General features: G+C 32.2%; 1 protein-coding gene across 1 annotated transcript; it reads left to right on the forward strand.

The window, feature by feature from the left end:
• The first annotated feature begins 5,797 nt into the window (after positions 1-5,797).
• On the forward strand, positions 5,798-9,486 carry LOC108663905 (receptor-like protein 12). Its single transcript, XM_018129795.1, has 2 exons — positions 5,798-8,920; positions 9,238-9,486. Exon 1 carries the CDS (start codon positions 5,798-5,800, stop codon positions 8,897-8,899), a length of 3,102 nt encoding a protein of 1,033 aa, XP_017985284.1. The 3' UTR covers positions 8,900-8,920; positions 9,238-9,486.
• Positions 9,487-20,865: the final 11,379 nt, after the last annotated feature.

Here is a 20,865-nt window from a genome sequence, read left to right on the forward strand (position 1 = left end):
GTCAGTAAAATTTCATAACATATATGTAATGATAAAATATATATAAAAATAAAAAAAAATATATTGTTTTTACTTTTCCTATGAATGAGATTGTAAATTCTATATCTAATATAAGTTATTTCTTGCTCTGTCAGCTGTGCCCTGAAGCTGATGTTTTTGTTTATTGGTTGTTCTGTTTATGGGTTGTGAACAACTTCTCTGTCAGGTTGTATTCTAAGGGATGTCTCTTCCTTCTTTCTGCAATGAAATTTCTCTCTTTCAAAAAGGAAATGTTGGGTTTCTTGTAGTTATCTCTCCACTTTGTAATGACCAAATCATAGTTAATAAATTGATGAGGATGGAAGAAGCTGATGTTCAATAATTTTGTAAAGGTTTTCTTTTCTCCTTTTTGTTTGTCAAGTTCTATGCGTAGGGTGGTTCAGGGATTTTTGTTGTTATTAATTTTTGGGTGGATTGTTGCTTTGGTTTTTAGTTGTTTTGTACCTTCTTGTTATTATTTCATCCTCTTAGTATGTACAATGAGAAGTTTAGATTATGGGGCAAATAATATTTTTTAATGAAATTGACAACTTGAGGAAAATTATTGGTGACATTGTTTTTCTGTATAACTATAGAGAAGCTGTACCCAAGCATTTGGTTAATTAATTGATACATAATCTCCTATCTAAAAGAGTAGGGTTCGAATCCCCTATCCTCCAACTATAAAAAAAAAAAAAAAAAAAAACTATAGAGAAGCTAACACTTCCATGACTCTCTTGCTAAATGTGGTGTTGATCAAGATGAAATGTTTTATGTTTAGTGGTAACTTTTGAGTTGAGACGGTTTTTCAAGTGGTTTGTCACCAATTTGAACTTTACTTTTTTTCTGTTAAGGTATTTTATCTGTATTTCTATTATTGATTTTTGTTATGAAGATTTTAATAATGTTTTAGCTTTCACTATTAATAAATTTTTATTCTGACTAACAAATTAAATCTTATGGAAATAAAGTATTTAACCAGTAAGAGGTAATAACCTTTACAATCATAATCCAATATAAAAAACCAAGGAACAAAATAAAATCGATTAAAAAATTAATCCCGTGTTGAGCTAAATGCACATAAGATGGGACTCAAACATAAATTTAAAAGTTTAAAGAGTTATTTGTTTAATTTTACGTGTAATTAATTTATACTAATTTAGGATCTACCATAACAAGCATTTAAAATTAGAAAACATATTTGATTCTTAATACGTGATTTGATAACAGAATCAATATTAATTAGATTAACTATTGGGATTTAATGTATTAGGATCTTCCTCTTCCTTGATCAATTAATTCTCCAATGGGTGAGAATCTTAACTCTATATAAGTACAAATTGATCGTCTAGATTTGTAAATCATACAAAAAAAATTACAAAAATAAAAAATAAAACTTTTCATATTCTTAGAAATTTTCAGTTAACATGTCATAACTCTTTGTTTTTTTCATGTATAAGATCATAATATTAAAATTAATTTCATGTGCAAGTGGAGTTAGACTATCGTCACATGTCTATTTTACATAACCTATATAATGTATAGGGACATGTATAAACCTTTTAATCTCATTCATAAAATTTAAAATTGTACAGATAGGTTATATAACAATTTTAGGATATCGTATTATAGTTAGTTTAATTTATTATAGTTAATAAGTCCAAAAAAAAGTTATTATAGTTAGTACTGTAATATATAAAAAAAATTATGAATGTATATAATGTAAGTTATTTAATTGTGAATATAAATTTTTCATATAATTAATATGTAACCTTAACATAAATTTTTTTTAAAAAAAGGCAATTATCTATTTCCATCTTATCTTTTAGTGGCGACTATTACAAGATTGAGATATATGAATGAACTTCAATGGTGTTTACTCAGTTATTGAACTTGGAATCCCACGTTTTCTAAATGGAGAATGCCCCTCCTAATTGCATTGGAGCCACGTTAAACAAAGACTGATTCATGGACGAAAATAAAAAGATTAAGTCTTAGTCAAGATTCCTGCTCCAGCAATTTCCGACCCCCTTCTAAAGGGCACCATCATGTTTCTTCTCATTAATAATGGACTGCATTATTCTTCACGGCTCCACAAATGGACCAAAACCAATACACACAGATTTATAAATTAACCTTTGAAAGACTTGATTGACTTATAGGAATACAAATTTTGATAGTTGTGACAATGGGGACATATACATGTCCATAGGCCTTATCTGTTAAATGTCTTGGTCCAGATTTCTACTAATGAATTGGGAGTTGGGGCAGATCATGTCAAGTGACCCCGGTCCTTACGGTCTTTATATATTACAAAGGATGATTAAAGTTTCAACCCCAAACTAACACGCTAACTTGACTTCACTGGAGCTGAGGGAGAAAAATCTGTGGCTCCATCAGCCTCAGACTTAAACCTTCAACCCCAAAGTATAGAAAGTAGGAAAAGATTAATAACAATCCTTTCAAGCTTTTCCACGTTCTTCTTTCAACTCAGCTTTTTGAAAGAGGCAAAGTGTGATCCTTTATTATTAATTAATTGTAGCACTACCAACAATAGATGAAAGAAAGAGTAGTGATTTTAAGAATATTAGTTTTTATTTCTTTTAGTTTTTTAATTTGATAATTGGTTTTTATTAGTAATCTATCTTTCATTATATATAAACCATGACTTTTACAAGAAAATTATTCGTTGATAGCAATAATATTGCTAACTTCAACATGCAATTCTCTAAATAACTTCCATTTTAGTCTGTTATGTTTTTACAATGTTTCATTTTCATTCCCAATAATTCTAACTTTCCACTTATAATCTTTTAAAATTTTGAATAATTTATACTACTATAACGAGAGTGATCAAGTTAGTGTCATGAATTAAGAGACATTGATTTAATCTATAAAATTTCATAAAATATCTATAATGATAAAAAAGTATATAAATAAAAATAAATATGTTGTTTTTCTTTTCTTACTAATGAGATTTTAAATTGTATATCTAAATTAATTTAATCCTTTAATTTAAAAAAATTCATATGTATAGTTACAAAAAATTTTGCTTGCATCCTGGTGTGAGAATACTCAATCTTGTGGATAACAAAGGGATGAGTCAAGTGTTGGTGGCATGATCATGGGCATTGATTATTCTTATTTCTTAAACCTTATATGTTAGACGAGCCACTAACTTAAATTGGGTAGGCAATGGAGGGTCCAAAATAATTACAAAGAGAAAGCACCATGCCCCCCTTGGACACGTTAGAAGCAAAAAGAGCAACGTTTTTCCCAAGTCAACAAAGGATTTTCTACTTATATGAAATATGGAAGCAGAAATTTAATCACCATTTTCAGTTTGAAGCTGAAAAAAAGTGCAGTTGGTGTGATTGGCTCTCATGGCTTTAGTCACCATTTTGACTCCACCGGTGAAAAGCAGAAGTGATGGTGGAGCTAAGAGATTGGTAGTAATGGTGAAGAAGAATGGAACTGCAATGGTGAGACGATGTGTTTAGTAAAACACTGCTAGAGATGTGGTAAGAAGATAAAATAATGATTAAAGACATTAAGTTAAAATCAGATATATTGAAAAATATTATAATATATTTGACATTTGAAATTCTAAAAAATCAATGAAAATAATTACAAATTATTCAGATATTAAAATAATGGTAACAAAATACATATTAATTATAATCATAATATAAATACACGTATATATAAGTAACAAATTATACTTTTTGATATATTACAATATATAGTTTTTCCATTTTCTTCTTTCAATTCAAAGACAAAATGTGATCCTTGCTCAAGACTTTTGAGGTCAACAAGTCTTCTATTCTATGCCATAGTAATTCTTGGAGTAATTGACGTTCAACCCCAGATTTGAAATTAAAATAGAATGTTACTTTTTCAACTAAATTTTATTCTTAAACTAATTGGTATACTAAAATTTCCTTTATTATCATTTAATTATAGCACTACTAATAATAGAGGAAAGAAAGAGTAGTGATTCTAAGAATATTAATTTTTATTTCTTCTATTTTTTTAATTTGATAATTTTAGGGCTTTTGGGTGGAGAGTGTAACTCCCTTGTTAGTTTTAATGCTTTTCTTTTTGAATAAATAATTTCCTCTGTATTTTTCTTCACTGCCCCACATCTATAGCATATATAAAAAGAAGACCCAAAGCTGCTTCTAGATTTGACCACAACTTCATAAAGGGGTGGAGATAAGGTGAATGAGAGTTCATGATAGGTGAAAATGGACTTGCAATTGAAATGGTCTGAAAGGACAAGAATCATGTTGAACTCCCTAAACAAGTGGGGATTCGAAGAGATTGAATTCAAGGGTCTCATATATTTCTGATCATGTCACTCCCTCTTTTATTTTTTGTTATAATTTTGAAGAAAGCCTCTCTCTCTCTCTCTCTCTATCTCTCTCATTCCTTTTGTTTTTGTACAATTAGATAGAGTTAATTATAAAATTAAAATAATTATATTTTATATTCAATATAGAAAAAAAAGGAAAGAAATTGCTTATGCTTAAGTTTAAACCCAAATGAAAAGATGGAGCATAACGGTATATACCAGATCACAAACATTATCTAAATAGATCTGAACCATTACTTCTACAAATCCTGCATGGTCTAGGGTGCAGTAATAGTTCGTTTGTGAGTCTTAATTCATGTATGGTTGCACAACAGATAAATGAAACATATGCACAAAAAACGTTGCTTCATCGGTGTTTTTCTTTGAGTTGAAATAGTACTGACGTTTTATGGATACAAAAAAAAAAAAAAGAGGTGAATCAGATTCACCCAAATCTAAACCGGTTAGCTTTAGGCTTACCCAATTTATTTTGTTTATGTAATTTCTTTTGTTATGCATGAATTAAATTTATGAAATTACTTTAAAAAAGAGATGAGAATAAAAAATTGAAACTATTTTTTTGATTAGTAATAAAAAATAAAATAATTAATTGAATAAAGTTAATAATGACTTACTAAAATTATTGGGGGATCCCAAAATTATTTTCACAAGGTGGATTATTCTAAATAATTATGAAGGCATAAGATAAAAAAGTAGTAATTAAAATTGATGATAATTTACAAAATTTCATCATTAAAATTAAGAAAATTTTAATATGCGTAATTAATATTCATTTTATTTTGACTTTCAAAAAAATATTTGTTTTATTTTAATGATTTTATTATATAATCTATGTAGCTTTTTTTTTATTTGCTACCCATATAAATTATGTAGTTTATGAATAATGACTTTCAATATATTAATTTTCTTAATTTTAATTTCATTTAACTATTAGAATCATGGTAATTTACAAAATATGATTATATTAATATTAACATATATTAAGGTATAAAAAATCAAATGTTTTTAAAAAATAAAAATTTTTTAAATAAAAATATTTGCTTAATAAGACATGGGAAAATATTTTTAAAATATCGATATTTTAAAATAATTATTTTTAATTTATTTTTTTATAATATTTCCAAATTTAATTTATAATATTATGTAATTTAAAATTATTTTTAATTAAAAATACACCCACGCAAAGCAGGGGACCACTCTAGTATAGAATAAAAGCAATACACGACATTCATAAAGTAACAATGACAACATAAAGCTTTTCATCTTTGGCAATGGATGGACCCCTCTGTTTATGTCTTGCTCAACAAACACTTTGGCATCCTTATAGCATTGCAAGACTCGGGTTTGACTCGGCAGCCTATAAGTATACTGCATGTTTCTCTTCTCATAACCATAATCACAAACATGGGCTGCTTACTAATCTTCTATCAGCTTCTCTGTCTTCTAATGTTTTGCTTGAGTTCTCAGCCTACTCTTTCATCCTCTTCATTTGCCCCTTCAGCAACACCCCTCTGCTCTCACAACGAGGCTTCAGCTTTGATGAAATTTAAAAGCTCCTTTTCCATCAATGAAACTGCTTCAGAGGAATGCGAACATACTAGCACCCCATCTTATCCTAAGACTGATTCGTGGAAGGAAGGGACTGATTGCTGCTCATGGGATGGAGTCACTTGCGACAATATAACAGGCCATGTGATTGGCCTTGACCTCTGTTGCAGTTGGTTATATGGTGTCATTTTTTCCAACAGCAGTCTATTCCATCTTCCACAACTACAGAAGCTTAACCTCGCACATAACCATTTTAACGGTTCCAAGATGTCATCTGAGTTTGCTCAGTTCACAAGTTTAACGCAACTCAACCTCACGGACTCAGTCTTCACAGGACAAATTCCACTCCAAATCTCCCACTTGTCAAAGTTGGTTTCACTTGATCTCTCTCGGAATTATCTTCAAACAATTGACAAACGTACTTTGGGAGGACTTGTTCAGAACCTAACAGAGGTGAGACAACTGTTTCTTCATCGAATCAACATGTCTTCTATTAATCCTATTGTCTTGATGAATATATCCTCTTCTTTAAGCTCTCTTAGTCTTGAAGGTTGTGGTTTGCAAGGAAAATTCCCAGAAAACATTTTTCACCTGCCAAACCTCAAGTTGCTCAATTTACGATACAATCATGATCTCAATATCTATCTTCCAAACTTCAACCAGAGCAACCATCTTGAGCTATTATATCTAGGTCATACGAATCTTTCTGGAGCATTGCCTAATTCCATTGGCAATTTAGTTTCATTGGAACATTTGGATCTAAGTTTTACAAATCTGTCTGGAGCATTGCCTAATCCCATCCGCAATCTACGATCTTTGAAGTATTTGTCTTTATCAGGGGCTCCTCTATGTCCAGGTTCACTTAACTTAATTCGTAACCTAGTTTCTTTGGAGGAATTGCATCTCGAAGCATGTAACATTTCAAGAATAATGCTGAGATCATTGGGGAATTATGTTGGAGGACAGATTCCATCCTTACTCACAAACCTATCTCAACTTAAATTGTTGGACATCTCTGACAATCAACTAGAAGGTTCCATTCCAAATGAGGTAACTGCTTTTCCTAATCTAATCAATCTAGACTTATCTTTTAATTTTCTCAATGGTACACTTCCTTCATGGTTGTATACCACTTCCTCATTAAAGTCCATAAATCTCCAACATAACCAGCTCAGTGGTTATATCAAGCAATTTCAACACATATCACTAGAAGCGATATTTTTACAGAATAATAAACTCCAAGGTTTGGATCCATCTTCAATATCTCAACTTGTGAACCTTACTAGGCTTGATGTATCATCAAATAATCTTAGTGGAATTGTAGAATCTGACCTGTTTTCAAAACTCCAAAATCTCCAATACCTTGATCTTTCATATAACAATCTATACTTCAACTCTAACCATACCAGTACTGATTATACATTGCCTAATCTTTATCTTTTGTATCTGTCATCTTGCAATGTCAATCAATTCCCCCAATTTCTAAGAGGCTCAAAAGTTTTGGAAAGGTTAGACCTTTCCAATAATAGAATCTACAGCAAGATTCCCAAATGGATGTGGGATGTTGGGAAAGACTCTTTGTTTTACTTAAATCTATCTCACAACTCTATGACAGAATTAGAGCAACTTCCATGGAAGAATATTCGAATTCTTGATTTAAGTTCGAATTTGATTCAAGGAGATCCTCCAATTCCACCTTTGACAACATCTACTTTTTTGATCTCAAATAACAATTTGAATGGACAGATGTCTGATCTCATATGCAATGTGAGTTATCTTGAAATTTTAGACATGTCTCACAACCATTTGAGTGGAATTATTCCGCAATGCTTTGGAAAATTAAGCAAAAGCCTTCGTATGTTGAATCTAGGGACGAACAAACTTCATGGAACCATTCCTGCAACATTTGCAAAGGGATGTCAATTGGAGAATCTTAATTTGAATGCTAATCAATTGGAAGGGCCTTTGACACGATCCATCCTTAATTGTAGAAGTCTACAAGTACTAGATCTTGGCAACAATAAGATCAATGCTACATTCCCTCATTGGCTAGGAACTCTCCAAGAGCTAAAAGTTCTTGTAATGAAATCAAATCAAATGCATGGTTTCGTAAATGGCAAAAGGCATACGCATTATTTTCGTAAGCTCCAAATTTTAGACCTCTCCAATAACAGTTTTACTGGACAGTTGCCAACTAGGTATATAGAAAATTTCAATGCTATGATGAATGTGGAAGAAAATAGAGATGTCATGCCGTATATTGGGGGTTCTGATGTTACAATGGGTAACTTTTACAGTTATTCTGTTCATTTGATCGAAAAAGGGCAAGAGGTTGAATTAATGAAAATATTTGCCACATTAACGATCATTGATTTATCAAATAACAAGTTTGAAGGAGAGATTCCAAGAGTTATTGGAAAGCTTAGTTCAATCATTGGGCTTAACCTTTCTCATAATTACCTTGTTGGTCATATTCCACCATCATTTGGAAATTTGATCAATCTTGAATGGTTAGACTTATCCTCAAACAAGCTGGATGGAAAGATTCCTGAGCAATTGCTGAATCTGACAATGCTTTCTTCCCTAAACCTTTCCAAGAATGAACTTGTTGGGCACATACCTGAAGGCAAACAATTCAACACGTTTGAGAATAGTTCCTATGAAGGGAATGATGGATTATGCGGTTTTCCACTCTCTAGAGATTGCAGCAGTAATGAAGCACAACAGCCACCACCTTCAAATTTACAAGAAGAAGATGGCTCAAAATCTGAAATTAGATTTGGGTGGAAAGTTGTGCTAATTGGATACATGTCCGGATTTATGTTTGGAGTGGGTATGGGATATGCTGTTTTTCGGACCGGTAAACCCAAATGGATTGTGAGCTTGGTTGAAGCCAGACATCATCGAAGGCCAAAAAAGTCAAACAGGAATGCTTGCACTAGTCGGACAAGGAGTTAGTAATCATCAATGAGACTGCAGGTATGTTAATTGTTGTTCATCAAATGCGCTTTTTATTTAGCTGTTGCTAGTTTCTTTTGGTTAAGGAAAAACAAAGGTTAGTAACAATATATGTGTTAACTTTGGCCTATATATATTATTTAAAGACAAATATATACGACAGCTTCAAAGTTTTTACTAATTAATCTGGTCTTTGCATGTTCATTATTTAAATACTTAGTCCATGTTAATTATTATAATACTTAGTCCCATATTTTTTACTATGATTTGTATTATCCTTTTCATTGCAATTATTTTGCAACCTTTGTGGGGAATTGATGAATACGTTCAAAATACAGGTTTTGTTGAAATTAATGAAGAAGAAGATGAAGAAATCACAAAAGCTGCTGGAATTATGATATGTGTGCTTTTCTTTTCTTTTTTCTTTTTTTTTTTTTACAAAGCATGGTGTTTAGATTAGTTTTTCTTTTCGTTTGGTCAAAAACAACGGATGTTTAGGGTGGCTGTAATCTTCTTCTTTCAGTCTTTAGATTAGTTAGCTGCAATATAAATCACTTCTCAATAAATTAAATTTATTTTAAACCTAAGGATCTTGTACTTTATATTAAAAATCTTAATAAATTATTTCAAAAAATATTATATTAAAGGTTTCTAAGAAATAAAGTTAAGTGTGGACTAAGCCAAGTCAGTAAAATAATATTTTATAATTTTAGGGTCAAGTATTGAAAACTCATTAAAACTTACATTTATTGAATTTAAATGAAATTAACGTGAATTAAGCCAACGTAAGTGTGTTTGTTTATCCATTTTCTATTGATTAATATTATTTACTTTTAATAAATGAGGTTTTATCTTAACAAAAAAAGAAAGTCTTGAAATCTTTACGTCTCAAGTTCAAGTCTTATTGTATGCTGATTTATTTATTAATTTATTATATGAATGTAATATGTGATACATATGAAAATAATTTTAATTAATGAGGAGTCCAACTGTATGTGGTATTACTGTAAGGAAAGATTCTCGTGCAAGTAAGTTTGTAGCTTGGATACTTATCTTTGATCTCTCTGCTTATTCATATTGTCTAAAACTAAAAATGTAGGCATACTTATTTAAGGTTCTACGGGACAAACCTCATATTAAAAGCCAGAAGTGTTTGCAACATTCTTGATAGAAAATAGTTCCCTGCAAACCATTTATTTATTGTTTTTCAGAAAAAATAGTTGCCCTCGGCTTGAAGTCAAGAACTCAAACTTTTACTGAACAAATTTGTGCAACATGTTTTAAAGAAGCTGAATCACAGGAAGTCATGGGAATAGCTGAATTGAGAGATCATGAGTCACTAAGAGTAATGGAACTCTCTATAACTTTTTCAAGGTTTGAAAGGAGAGCTGAAAATAGGAAGTAAAGAAAATTTGAGATCATTTAATATTGATTGCTTGCAGGATATGAGTGATTGTGAGGTGGAAGTAAGGAATTAGCAGAAATTAGCAGAAATGAGGAATTATGAGCAAAGAGTATGAGTGATCAAAGAGATTATGAGCGCCAAAGTAAGGAATTAGCAGAAATGAGGAGAGCCTTTGAAGGGCTTAAGAGGGAGAACTAACTTAAGAGCAAAGAGTGTCAAGAAGCGTGCAAATCTTTACAGGAGCTTCAAAATGAGCTTATGCGCAAATCAATGCATGTTGGCTCATTAGGTATGAACCTTTTTTTTTTCTTTTTCCCTTTTGTTAACCTGTAACTGCCTACACTTGCTTGCATGGGAACAAATGCTGTTATATCCATTTATAGCCCTTGCAATTGAGGGACAAGTGAAAGCGCAGATGGCTCTCATCATTGAGGGTATAAAATTGGAGCTGAATGATGCATCTATAATTAATACAAAGCTAGAACTTTAATTTCAAAATTTTTAATAATTTACTTCTGTTGCTTGTTTTGTTTAGCTGATGCTTTCCAAGACATAGCCCCATTTGCTACCTCAGTTCTAGATGGCTACAATGTCTGCATTTTGCTTATGGACAGACAGGGACAGGAAAAACTTTTACAATGGAGGGTACAAAAGAAGCCCGTGGAGTAAATTTTAGGACTCTTGAGGAATTGTTTCGCATAATTAATGTGCGGCAGAAGTTATATCGATATGATATATCAGTCGGTGTCTTAGAAGTACACAATGAACAAATAAAAGATTAACTGGTTTCAGGCTCTCAGCAAGGCACAGTGCCCAAAAGGTTGGGTAATTTTGTTTTAGCCTTTTTTCTTTGACATTTTTTTACTTTTCCGGATTGGTTATGCCAACTTTTGTTAGATGAGTTTCATACATTGTTTTGTTGCTATTTCATCCTGATGAGGAATTAACTGTGTCAAATGGTATCAATACTTTTTATTATCCTCATGCTAAAATGTTTTTAGAACAGAATTTTCTTTTTGGTTTTATTTCAGGTATTAGAGAAAGAATTTTCCTTGAACACTCAATCATAAAACTAATAAAATTTTGTGCTTGTCCCTAGCAAAATTCATTGTGTAATATTGGTGATCTAAACTTTGCAACTTTTGCTGACTGAGACTTCAGCATTGATAAATGATTATTCATTCTTATAAAATTTCAAATAGCTAACTCTTTTCACATTGGTGTGGCTACTTGTAGGCTTGAAATAAGGCAAGTGGGTGAAGGAATGCATGATGTCCCAGGGCTCGTTGAAGCGCATGTAAACAACATGAACGAGGTCTGGGAAGTCCTACAGACTGGCAGTAATGCGAGGGCTGTTGGCTCAACCAATGCCAATTAGCATAGCAGTAGATCCCACTTATCTGTCTGTCACAGTTGATTTTAAATTCAGTACTCGTCGCACAAAATGTGTTTAAACACAGCTAAATGCCAGCTTATGGGTCACTCTTTATGCAGCATACATTGTGTGATGGTTCAGGGAGAGAATTTGTTGAATGGGGAATGCACAAAGAGCAATCTATGGTTGGTGGACCTAGATGAGTACTTCTATATTACTAAGAACATAGAAATCAGTAGTGTTTCATAGGTTTAAAACTTAACTGTACTTTAATCATGCAGGAATTCGAAGCTTACACTTGCTTCAAGACTCTCTAGGTACATTTTTATCTTTGTTTAAAATTACTCTGACATATATGATAAAAACAAGTCAAGTTTAAAATTTCCTTTATTTTTTACTTTCATGGCCAAACGTCTGTTATTTCTTTCATAGAATTTCTACAGAGATAGAAGTAAAAAGCCTGATAATTAGGTTTATGTCTGTTAGGAGGAGATTCAAAGACACTCATGTTTGTACAAATCAGTCCTCACGAGAATGACCTTGGTGAGGCCCTATGCTCTCTGAACTTTGGAAGTAGAGTGAGAGGGATAGACTTGGGTCCGGCAAAGAAGCAAATGGACTACTCAGAACTTCTAAGATGCAAACAGATGGTACAACCGGCAACTTATTGGCAACATTTCTTAAGCGTAATTTATCATTTTGACGTTACCAATGACAATTCTTTTCTGAACCTAAAAGGTTGAGAAATCAAAGCAAGAAATGAAGGTCAACGATTTGCAAATCAGGAAGATGGAGGAAACAATTCATGGTTTAGACTCGAAGATGAAGGATAAAGACCTAAAAAACAAGAACCTGCAAGACAAGGTATTGCATAGTGTAAACTTATCGAACAATCTTGAAATTATTCAATATCTTTTTGCTCGTGGAGCTGCAAGTTTGCAATTGATTTGTAATTCCAAATTCCCTTTTATGTGACATTATACAATTTATCTGATGACGATAATCTAGAATTGGTCTTCTCCTTCAATGATGAACAGAGTCCATAAACTTTGCTTGTTATCAAAACTCAAGATTTAGGCTCAAACTCAGATGAATCAATCGATTCAAGCTATTATGATGATGACTCAATAGATACATCCATGGATTGCATGACGATCCAGGAATATCTCACAGCACAACAGCTGATCTCTCCAGTAGCCCCTATTCGAATATACATCGATGATGAATCGCCTCCAATTCAAGTTACAACTTTCTTCGACACAAGCGTAGCACAGGCGATTGCTAACCTAATTGTCTTACCCTCATCACTGTGGAAAAACCAAAAGACTTATTTCAGAATAGTAGATGAAAGCACATTTGCAACGGACTTCATTAGCCAGCTAGTTACCATTGAGTTTTTCCCAAGAATCTCAATAACTCAGAGGATACTAGATTCCTCCCTACCGCACAAGGACTTGGTAGTTGGATTTGATATTGTCTCCGACGAGCTAGGTTTCAAGCTAAACGGTAACGCTCTTAAATGTAGACAATTCTTCCAACCATGGAGACTCCTACCGAACCTATTCACCATGACCCTGCACCCGTCCCAATTTGAATATATTAGACAGAAGTTGATCCTAACTTCTTGTGCAGATTGTCACGCAGATTTCCTCTTGAAATGTCCAAATCCACTATGGAAAAACCCAAAGTTTTTCATCACTCTGGCATTCAAAAAGATGAATTGGCCAACCTAATAAAGGCCAGCCACTTAGGCATGAACCCAGACCATCTCAAGCTAGCAATTGAAAAATGTGCCCAACTGCAAACCTGAGGACTAATTGAGCCCACAACCTTTTTATGGTCATGCGAAGTGTTCTATGTTAACAAACGCTTAGAGCAAGTACGTGGCAAGTTACGATTGGTCATCAATTACAAGCCATTAAACTTGTTCCTAGCAGACGACAAGTTCCCACTACCAACAAGAAAACATTATTCACGAATTTGTCTAATGCCAAGGTTTTCTCCAAGTTCGACCTCAAAGCAGGATTTTGGCAACTTGAAATCAACCAGTCAAAGTGATACAAAACAATGTTTTGCATCCCACAACACCATTTTCAATGAACAATAATACCCTTCGGATTGAAGATAGCACTGTCTCTATTTCAGAAAGTAATGACAAAGATATTCATCCTAATATTAGAGAATGCGCTTATCTATGTTGGCAATATCTTACTGTTTTCTCCTGAAGAGACAAGTCACAGATACCTATTGGAAGGATTCCGAAACGTTTTCCACAGGGACGGCCCAATAAGCTTAAAGGCCTAAAACAAGTATCATATATTTTTTAAATGATTAATATAAATCAACAATCAAAATTTTTAATTCAAATAAATCAACTATCACATAAAATAAAGACAATATAATAATATAATATAAGCTCTAAATTAAAGTAAAAAATTTGTAAAAATTAGAACAATAGTACTTAATTGTTGAATACTTATTACTAACCGTAAATAAGGCTCACGACTTTATGAAGATAATAACATAGCAGACTTCTTGTTTATTCTTTGGAGGAAAATTAAAGTTAAAAGGAAGAAAGAAGAAAGAACAAATGAGAAAATAAGAATTCAAAACTAGATGTTATACATTAAAAAAAATAATTGGTTTTATATATAGGAAAAAATAGCTGTTAAAAATTATTAAATATGTTGATTGAAAATAGAAGAAATAAGTGAGAAAAAAATAACTATTAGAGATGATTAAATACAAATGACAGCTAGTAGATTGGAAATAAGAGAAATGATGAGAATTAATAGCATTTTCGAAATTAAGAAGCGATAGAAAATTGAGATTTATTAAGCACATAATTAAGGAAATGAGAAAATAGATAATTTTATTAATTATTTTTATTTTTATATATTTTTAATATAATTAATTATATTATAAAATTATAGAGCTTTTCCAAATTTGAGGCCTCTCCAAATTGGGGGCCTAAAGCCCTTGCTTGGGTGGCTTCACCCAAAGGCCGACCTTTGTTATCTAGTACTATGGGATAATGTTATTTGAGAAAAAGATGACATTAGGCGCTACGAAAATTGACTTCCTTAGTATGCACTCAAAAAATGGACAATATATTATGTAGCCACACATTGGCTAAGAACTTCAATTCTTTCCAGATGAAAAACTCACAAAAAAGCAAGTTCAACAGTTCCTCGAAATTGTTAACTACATGAGTGAATTCATCCTTAATCTTTCAAAGATTACAAGTCCACTAAGATCACTATTAAAGAAAGACTCTCCCGAACAGTGGACAAGGAAGCAAATGAAAACCATACAGATCCTCAAATCTTTGGCTAAGTCACTTCCAGCACTGCAAATTCCCTCCCAAAGGAAAAGAATACTCCAAACTTATGCAAGCAATCACTATTGGTTCGCAATCCTACTCAAAGAATCCAATGGATAAAGAAAGGTATGCAGATATAAAAGTGAAAATTTCAAAGACTCAAAGATACACTACCACTCCAGTTTTAAAGAGATTCTTGCTGTCAAGTATGGCATACAGAAGTTCGAGTTCCATCTGATAGGACATCAATTTACTGTGGAATCAGACATGTCAACCTTTGAGAACATGCTGAGTTTCAAAAAGAAAGCTCTCCCTAACGCATAGTTATTGCAATGGGCATGGTGGTTTTCACAATACTCTTTCTCCTTCAAACATATGAAAGGCAAAGACAATGTCCTCCTGGATATGCTATCTTGACCAAGCCCCTTTATCCAAAATCCCTCTTTATCCAAAATACTCCCAATCATCGTAATGGTGAAACCCCTTTACCAACCATTTGGAGATGTTCCCTCCTCTTCAAACTCTCCCCAACCTAACATCCCATACCCCTTAATCCAAAAGATCTTCCAGTTATAGAAGAAAATCTTCCACTAGACAAGCTCCCATCAGAGCTCCTCACTCTCATTACAACACATTCCTTTCACACCCATGCCTACCCACTCCTGATGAAATATCTGAGTCAAATAATTAGACGTTTGGGTGATAGGTTAATCCAGCCCATAGGAATCCGTCCCATATATCCCTTCATCCACCCACTACGTTTTCCTATGAGGCATTGGATAACTTTCCCCAAAGAAACCCTTAGTTTCCTTTGGTATTTCTGTCACTTATATTATGTTTCCATAGAATTTCCATTTGACCTCCTCATAGGTACTTTCAACAAATTTCATGACAACATATTTTGATCTAATAAACACATCTTTGACCTACACCATGATCACCTTAAATATTTTCTTAATTGGTTCAGGCCCATCTCAACCCAAAAGAAATGGCTTATGACGTATCAGAAGTTTCATAGGGATCATAAATATATTCTCACCATATTCCATAGGCCTTGCAATTATACAAATGCTATCCAATACTTCTCTTATACGACCATCCTCTCTAGCCAGCCTTATTCCCTCCATAATGAGATCCATACCCATCTCTAGGAATATGTTAAGATACAAAGACAACTCTATGAAATGAACAGAGCAATTCCAGTGGAAATCTGGCCCCAACTTAATGACAAACCTTGCAAGTAATATCTTGAAAGCTACATCACTCAGCTACGAGTTGACAAACAAATCTACAAAGACAAACACAAAAATCCAACCATGAAACCATTAGACCTTGACTTTAAGTTTAATTTATCCAAGTTTAATCTAGTCCAATGGAACCCATATTGGCAAGTACTTATGATTCAAGAAGCCAAGCCGAAAGCCCAAGTTGACTTTCGACAAACTTAAGACCCCTATGCCTGTGACTTTAAGAATGATCCATATGACCTAGGTCATGACTTCAATCCAGAAGACTTCTCTGTCAATGAACTATGCCTAAAATCAAGAATAACTAAGGTGTCCACTAGCAAAGGTGAAGAAGTATCTCCTGAAGATGAAATGAAAACAACAAATAGATCCCTTGAACAAATATTTGACTACAACTTCTCCCCTAGAGCGGACAATAGCCATCTTAACTTTCCATTTGACAGCCCATAAAAAGCCCATGAAAACCCAAAAATTCACAGTCCAAAAAATCCAAATTTTAGTTCTTATTCGAGTGTGCCAAGTCATCAACAAATAATTGCATCAAGATAGAGAAAAAAGAATCCGATGCTTCCTCAAAAATAATGTTGCCTCAAAAGGAGTGAAAAAGAATCAATTCCCTTATTTTTGTCTCTATGTTTTATCTTAATGCTTTTTAGAAAGGTGTGCACCAATAATGTAAGATATAATGTAACTTTAGTCTTATCAAGTCACTATCACAAATAATTGCTAGTTTGTTGTTGTGTAGTCTTGTAATGCTTATATAAGGCAACTCCGTCACTGATAAGGATCAAGTGTTAGTTACCAAAGTTCTATATTGTAAAATATTGAGCGAAATAGAAAGTATGTTTTTCTAAAGTTTCTTTATTTGGCTGCTCTCTCCTCTCAGTTTGTTTTTGAGTTTGAATCCACTGCTCACACCTAGTAAGCAATGACATGAGTCATATGCTTTGCAATTGCCACTCAAGTGGATACTCTGCATCAGAAATCTCATGGATTTCTTTTATTGACCACTGCTTAGTGCCATTGCGTAGAATTAATGCCAAAAGTCGGTACTTTGTGGGTCGGTTACTATAGCACTATTGTGTGATTTTCATGGCCCTGTTACCCTAACCACATCATAAGGTCCACATAGGTTCGAGGCCTTAATTGAGCCCGTGTTAAGCCAAAAGGGCGTGTGAAAGAGCATGAGTCAACTACGATCACATCTGAGACAATGTTTAGTGGTCAGTATTACAACATTGAGTTATATAAAGAAATTTCAATCTTGTCTATTCAGTTATTGAACTTGGAACACCACATTTTCTTAATGGAGAATGCCCGTTCCAATTGCAATCAAGCCACATTAAACTTTGAATGATTCATGGACCAAAATAAAAGATCAAGTCTTAGTCAAGATTCCTACTATAATAGTGGGACAGATAATGTCACTTAAACTTGAATAGAGATCTTCTATAGCAATTTCCTACCCTTTTCTCTATCTCAATTTCTAAAGAGCACCATCATGTTTCTTCTCATTAATAACGGTGTTAGGAAATATTTGGTTTCAGCATAACACTGAAAAAGAAAATCAATTCTTTTTTATTCTATTTCACTACTGAAACATTTTTTCTAATTCAAGATTTTTGCCTTCTCTTCAACTTTAAATGGTAAAAAATAAAGTCTTTTTCTTTTTATTGCATGGTCAAGGGAAATTTTATTGGTCTCTAACCATATATCACTAACAAACATAATTATTGATGATGAGTAAATTACATTATTGAAGGAATTCCGTTGGTAATTCCAACAAAATCCGTAGATAATGATTAAATTACCGATAAAATTTTGTTGGTAATTTCCAATGGAAATCCATAGATAATGAATAAATCCCTGACAAAATTTCGTTAGGAATTTTTAATAGAAATATATAAGTAATGACTACAGTACTGACAGAATTCCGTAGGTTTTGATGAAATTACTAATTATTGATCATGACTAAATTAAATTACTGACAAAATTCTGAGGAAAACTACTAACGAAATTTCATTGGAACAAAACTATCGATGGAAAATTATGCATTGTAGCTATTTATTTCACTAAATTAGGTTGGTTCGAAAACTATGACTGTTGAATTTGATTCCAATTGGACAATTTCCTAGATGTGCAATGAGAAATTTAGACTATGGGACAATTGATACTTTTTTAATGAAATTGACAACTTAAGGAAAATTATCGGTGGCATTGTTTTCTGCATAACTTTAGAGAAGCTAACGTTTTGGTGGACTCTTTTGTTAAATTTGGTGTTGATCGAGATGAAATGCTTTATGTCTGGTGGTAACTTTGTGTTGAGATGGTTTTTTGAGTGGTTTGTCATTATTTTGGACTTTGGTTTTTTTTTTAATGTATTTTGTTTGTATTTCTATGATTAATTTCATTATGAAGATTTTAATAATGTTTCAGCTTTCACTATTAATAAATTTTTATTTTGACCAAGCGAAAAAATAAATCTTTGCACAGACGAGAAAAAAATAGGAAGAATCAAAGTCTTGGTTACAAAGTTGAATCAGATTCCAACTTTTACTTCTTTGTTTAATGCCTTTAATTAACCTTGTAAAACACTATAAAAATGTAATATAAAGGCACGGAAAGTGTGATTGCGAAAGGGTTTAGCCCTTATCACAGTTCAACACTACCTAGATATACTTAAAATTACTTTATTATTATTATTGGACAAAACTATTTAGAGAAAGCTTTCATTCATAAGGCCACACAAAACTATTTAGAACATTAGATATTTATGAGGAAGAGGGTATGACATTGATCCTCTGCCTAGTCTCACTTTCACCTTTGACTTTAAAATAATTAATCGTTATGAGTTTTATTAAGGTTAATCAAATAGCAAATAATATAAGTATCAACTAAAAAAATCTAAATAAATTTTAAATTCAATAGCATATTGTGATGTGAAAAGGTATATATTGGAAACACCAAAATCTAATCACCACCATTACAATCAAATATACTGAAAAATTCACAATTAAGTGATTGGTGTGAACGCCCCTAAAACAGTAGCTTAATTACTAGCTTATTTGTTAATCTCTTAGTATCCATTTGGAGTTACAGTGCTGTTCAATCAGTGACCTATATGTTTGTAATTAATTTAGTACAGATTTTTCAATCAACAAAATGAATTTATTGGTATATATTCAATATTCACCATTAAATATACGTCACATTTTCGACATATACATAAATTTTATTGACATGCATATAAGATCTAGTGATTAGACACGTGCTAAAAATCCACTTTTTCTTCAAAAAAACAAGCTGTAAATTCAAAAATGTCTTTTTGTTCATCACATTTACTAAAAGGAAATTACAAAAACCAAAATCCCTTTGATATTTTCGGAATTTTCAGTTAACGTGTCATAACTCTTTTCTTTTTCATGTATAAAATTGTAAATATTAAAATTAATTTATGTCGTAACATGCTGGGGTCCGGGAACTCGTCTGCTAGACGTGGGCGAAAATAAAATATTTAGGAGTCACCACCAATCTTTTTACTAGGTGTGGTGATTGGTCACCTATTAAATTAGTTCTATTCGATGAAATCTTAAATTGGTTTTAGGTCCGTCGAAAGAACAATAAACTGGTCTACGTATTATATTTAGAGTTGGGTTCGGGAGTACGGTTACGCACAAGGAAGGATTAGCACCCCTATGACGCCCGTTCCACGAACAGCACCATGTAATCATATATTATCTTAACCCCTTTAATCTTATTCTTGCGTTTCCTTAATTATTATTTATTTATTATATTCCTTATTCTATTAATCAAGTCAAAATATTTTACAAGTTTGGCATACACGTGATACAATTGTGAAATGCATGACATAAAATATGGATAATGCCAAACGAAAACCTTTTATTGAGTGTACTTTTCAAATTTGCCCATCATACTGGTAGGATCCGAGGGTATTCTCTCACATAAGAAAATACTCGGCAAACTCGCATTCGCAAGTTTAATGAGTAAATCCCATCATCGGGGTAGTCGTTCGTCAATAAAAATAATATTTTCGTAAATGCAGTCTTATTAAAAGTGAAAGTCTTTTATTAAAGATATTCTTTGAGCCCTCTCATTGTACTGGTAGGACTCGGAGGTATCCTTTCACCTAAAATTTTTTTCGAAAAAACTCACCTTCTCAAGCTCCTTTGAAAAATTTCATCCTTGGAGCTTTGACTCGTACACACAATACGTTTAAATGTCATGACATTTAACAATACAATAATGAGGTGTGATGTACCCATAAATTTTAATATTTGTTTATTAAACTTCCTACAACTCTTTCGTTATTTTTTTGAAATTTCTTCTCATTAATTTTCTTTGTATGCATATATATCATGGATAAATATTTTATATTTATTACTTTTATCTAACTATATTTTTTATTTCATTTTATTATATATATTTTTACATTCAAGTATTTATCTATTTTTGTTGTATAAATTTTCCTTTTTATCTAAATACTATTTCTTTTTAAGCCAAATATCTCATTTCATAATTATTATTTACGTATATATTTTTTTATAAATCAATTTATTTCCCATTTTTATTAACCTAACCTATTTTCTTTTTGACTAG

This window comes from Theobroma cacao, unplaced genomic scaffold, assembly GCF_000208745.1.
Source record: "Theobroma cacao cultivar B97-61/B2 unplaced genomic scaffold, Criollo_cocoa_genome_V2, whole genome shotgun sequence".
Taxonomy (NCBI): Eukaryota; Viridiplantae; Streptophyta; class Magnoliopsida; order Malvales; family Malvaceae; genus Theobroma; species Theobroma cacao.

Bases quoted from the DNA above. Each gene is read 5' to 3' on its own strand.
- LOC108663905 (XM_018129795.1), top strand. From the start codon at position 5,798: ATGGGCTGCTTACTAATCTTCTATCAGCTTCTCTGTCTTCTAATGTTT.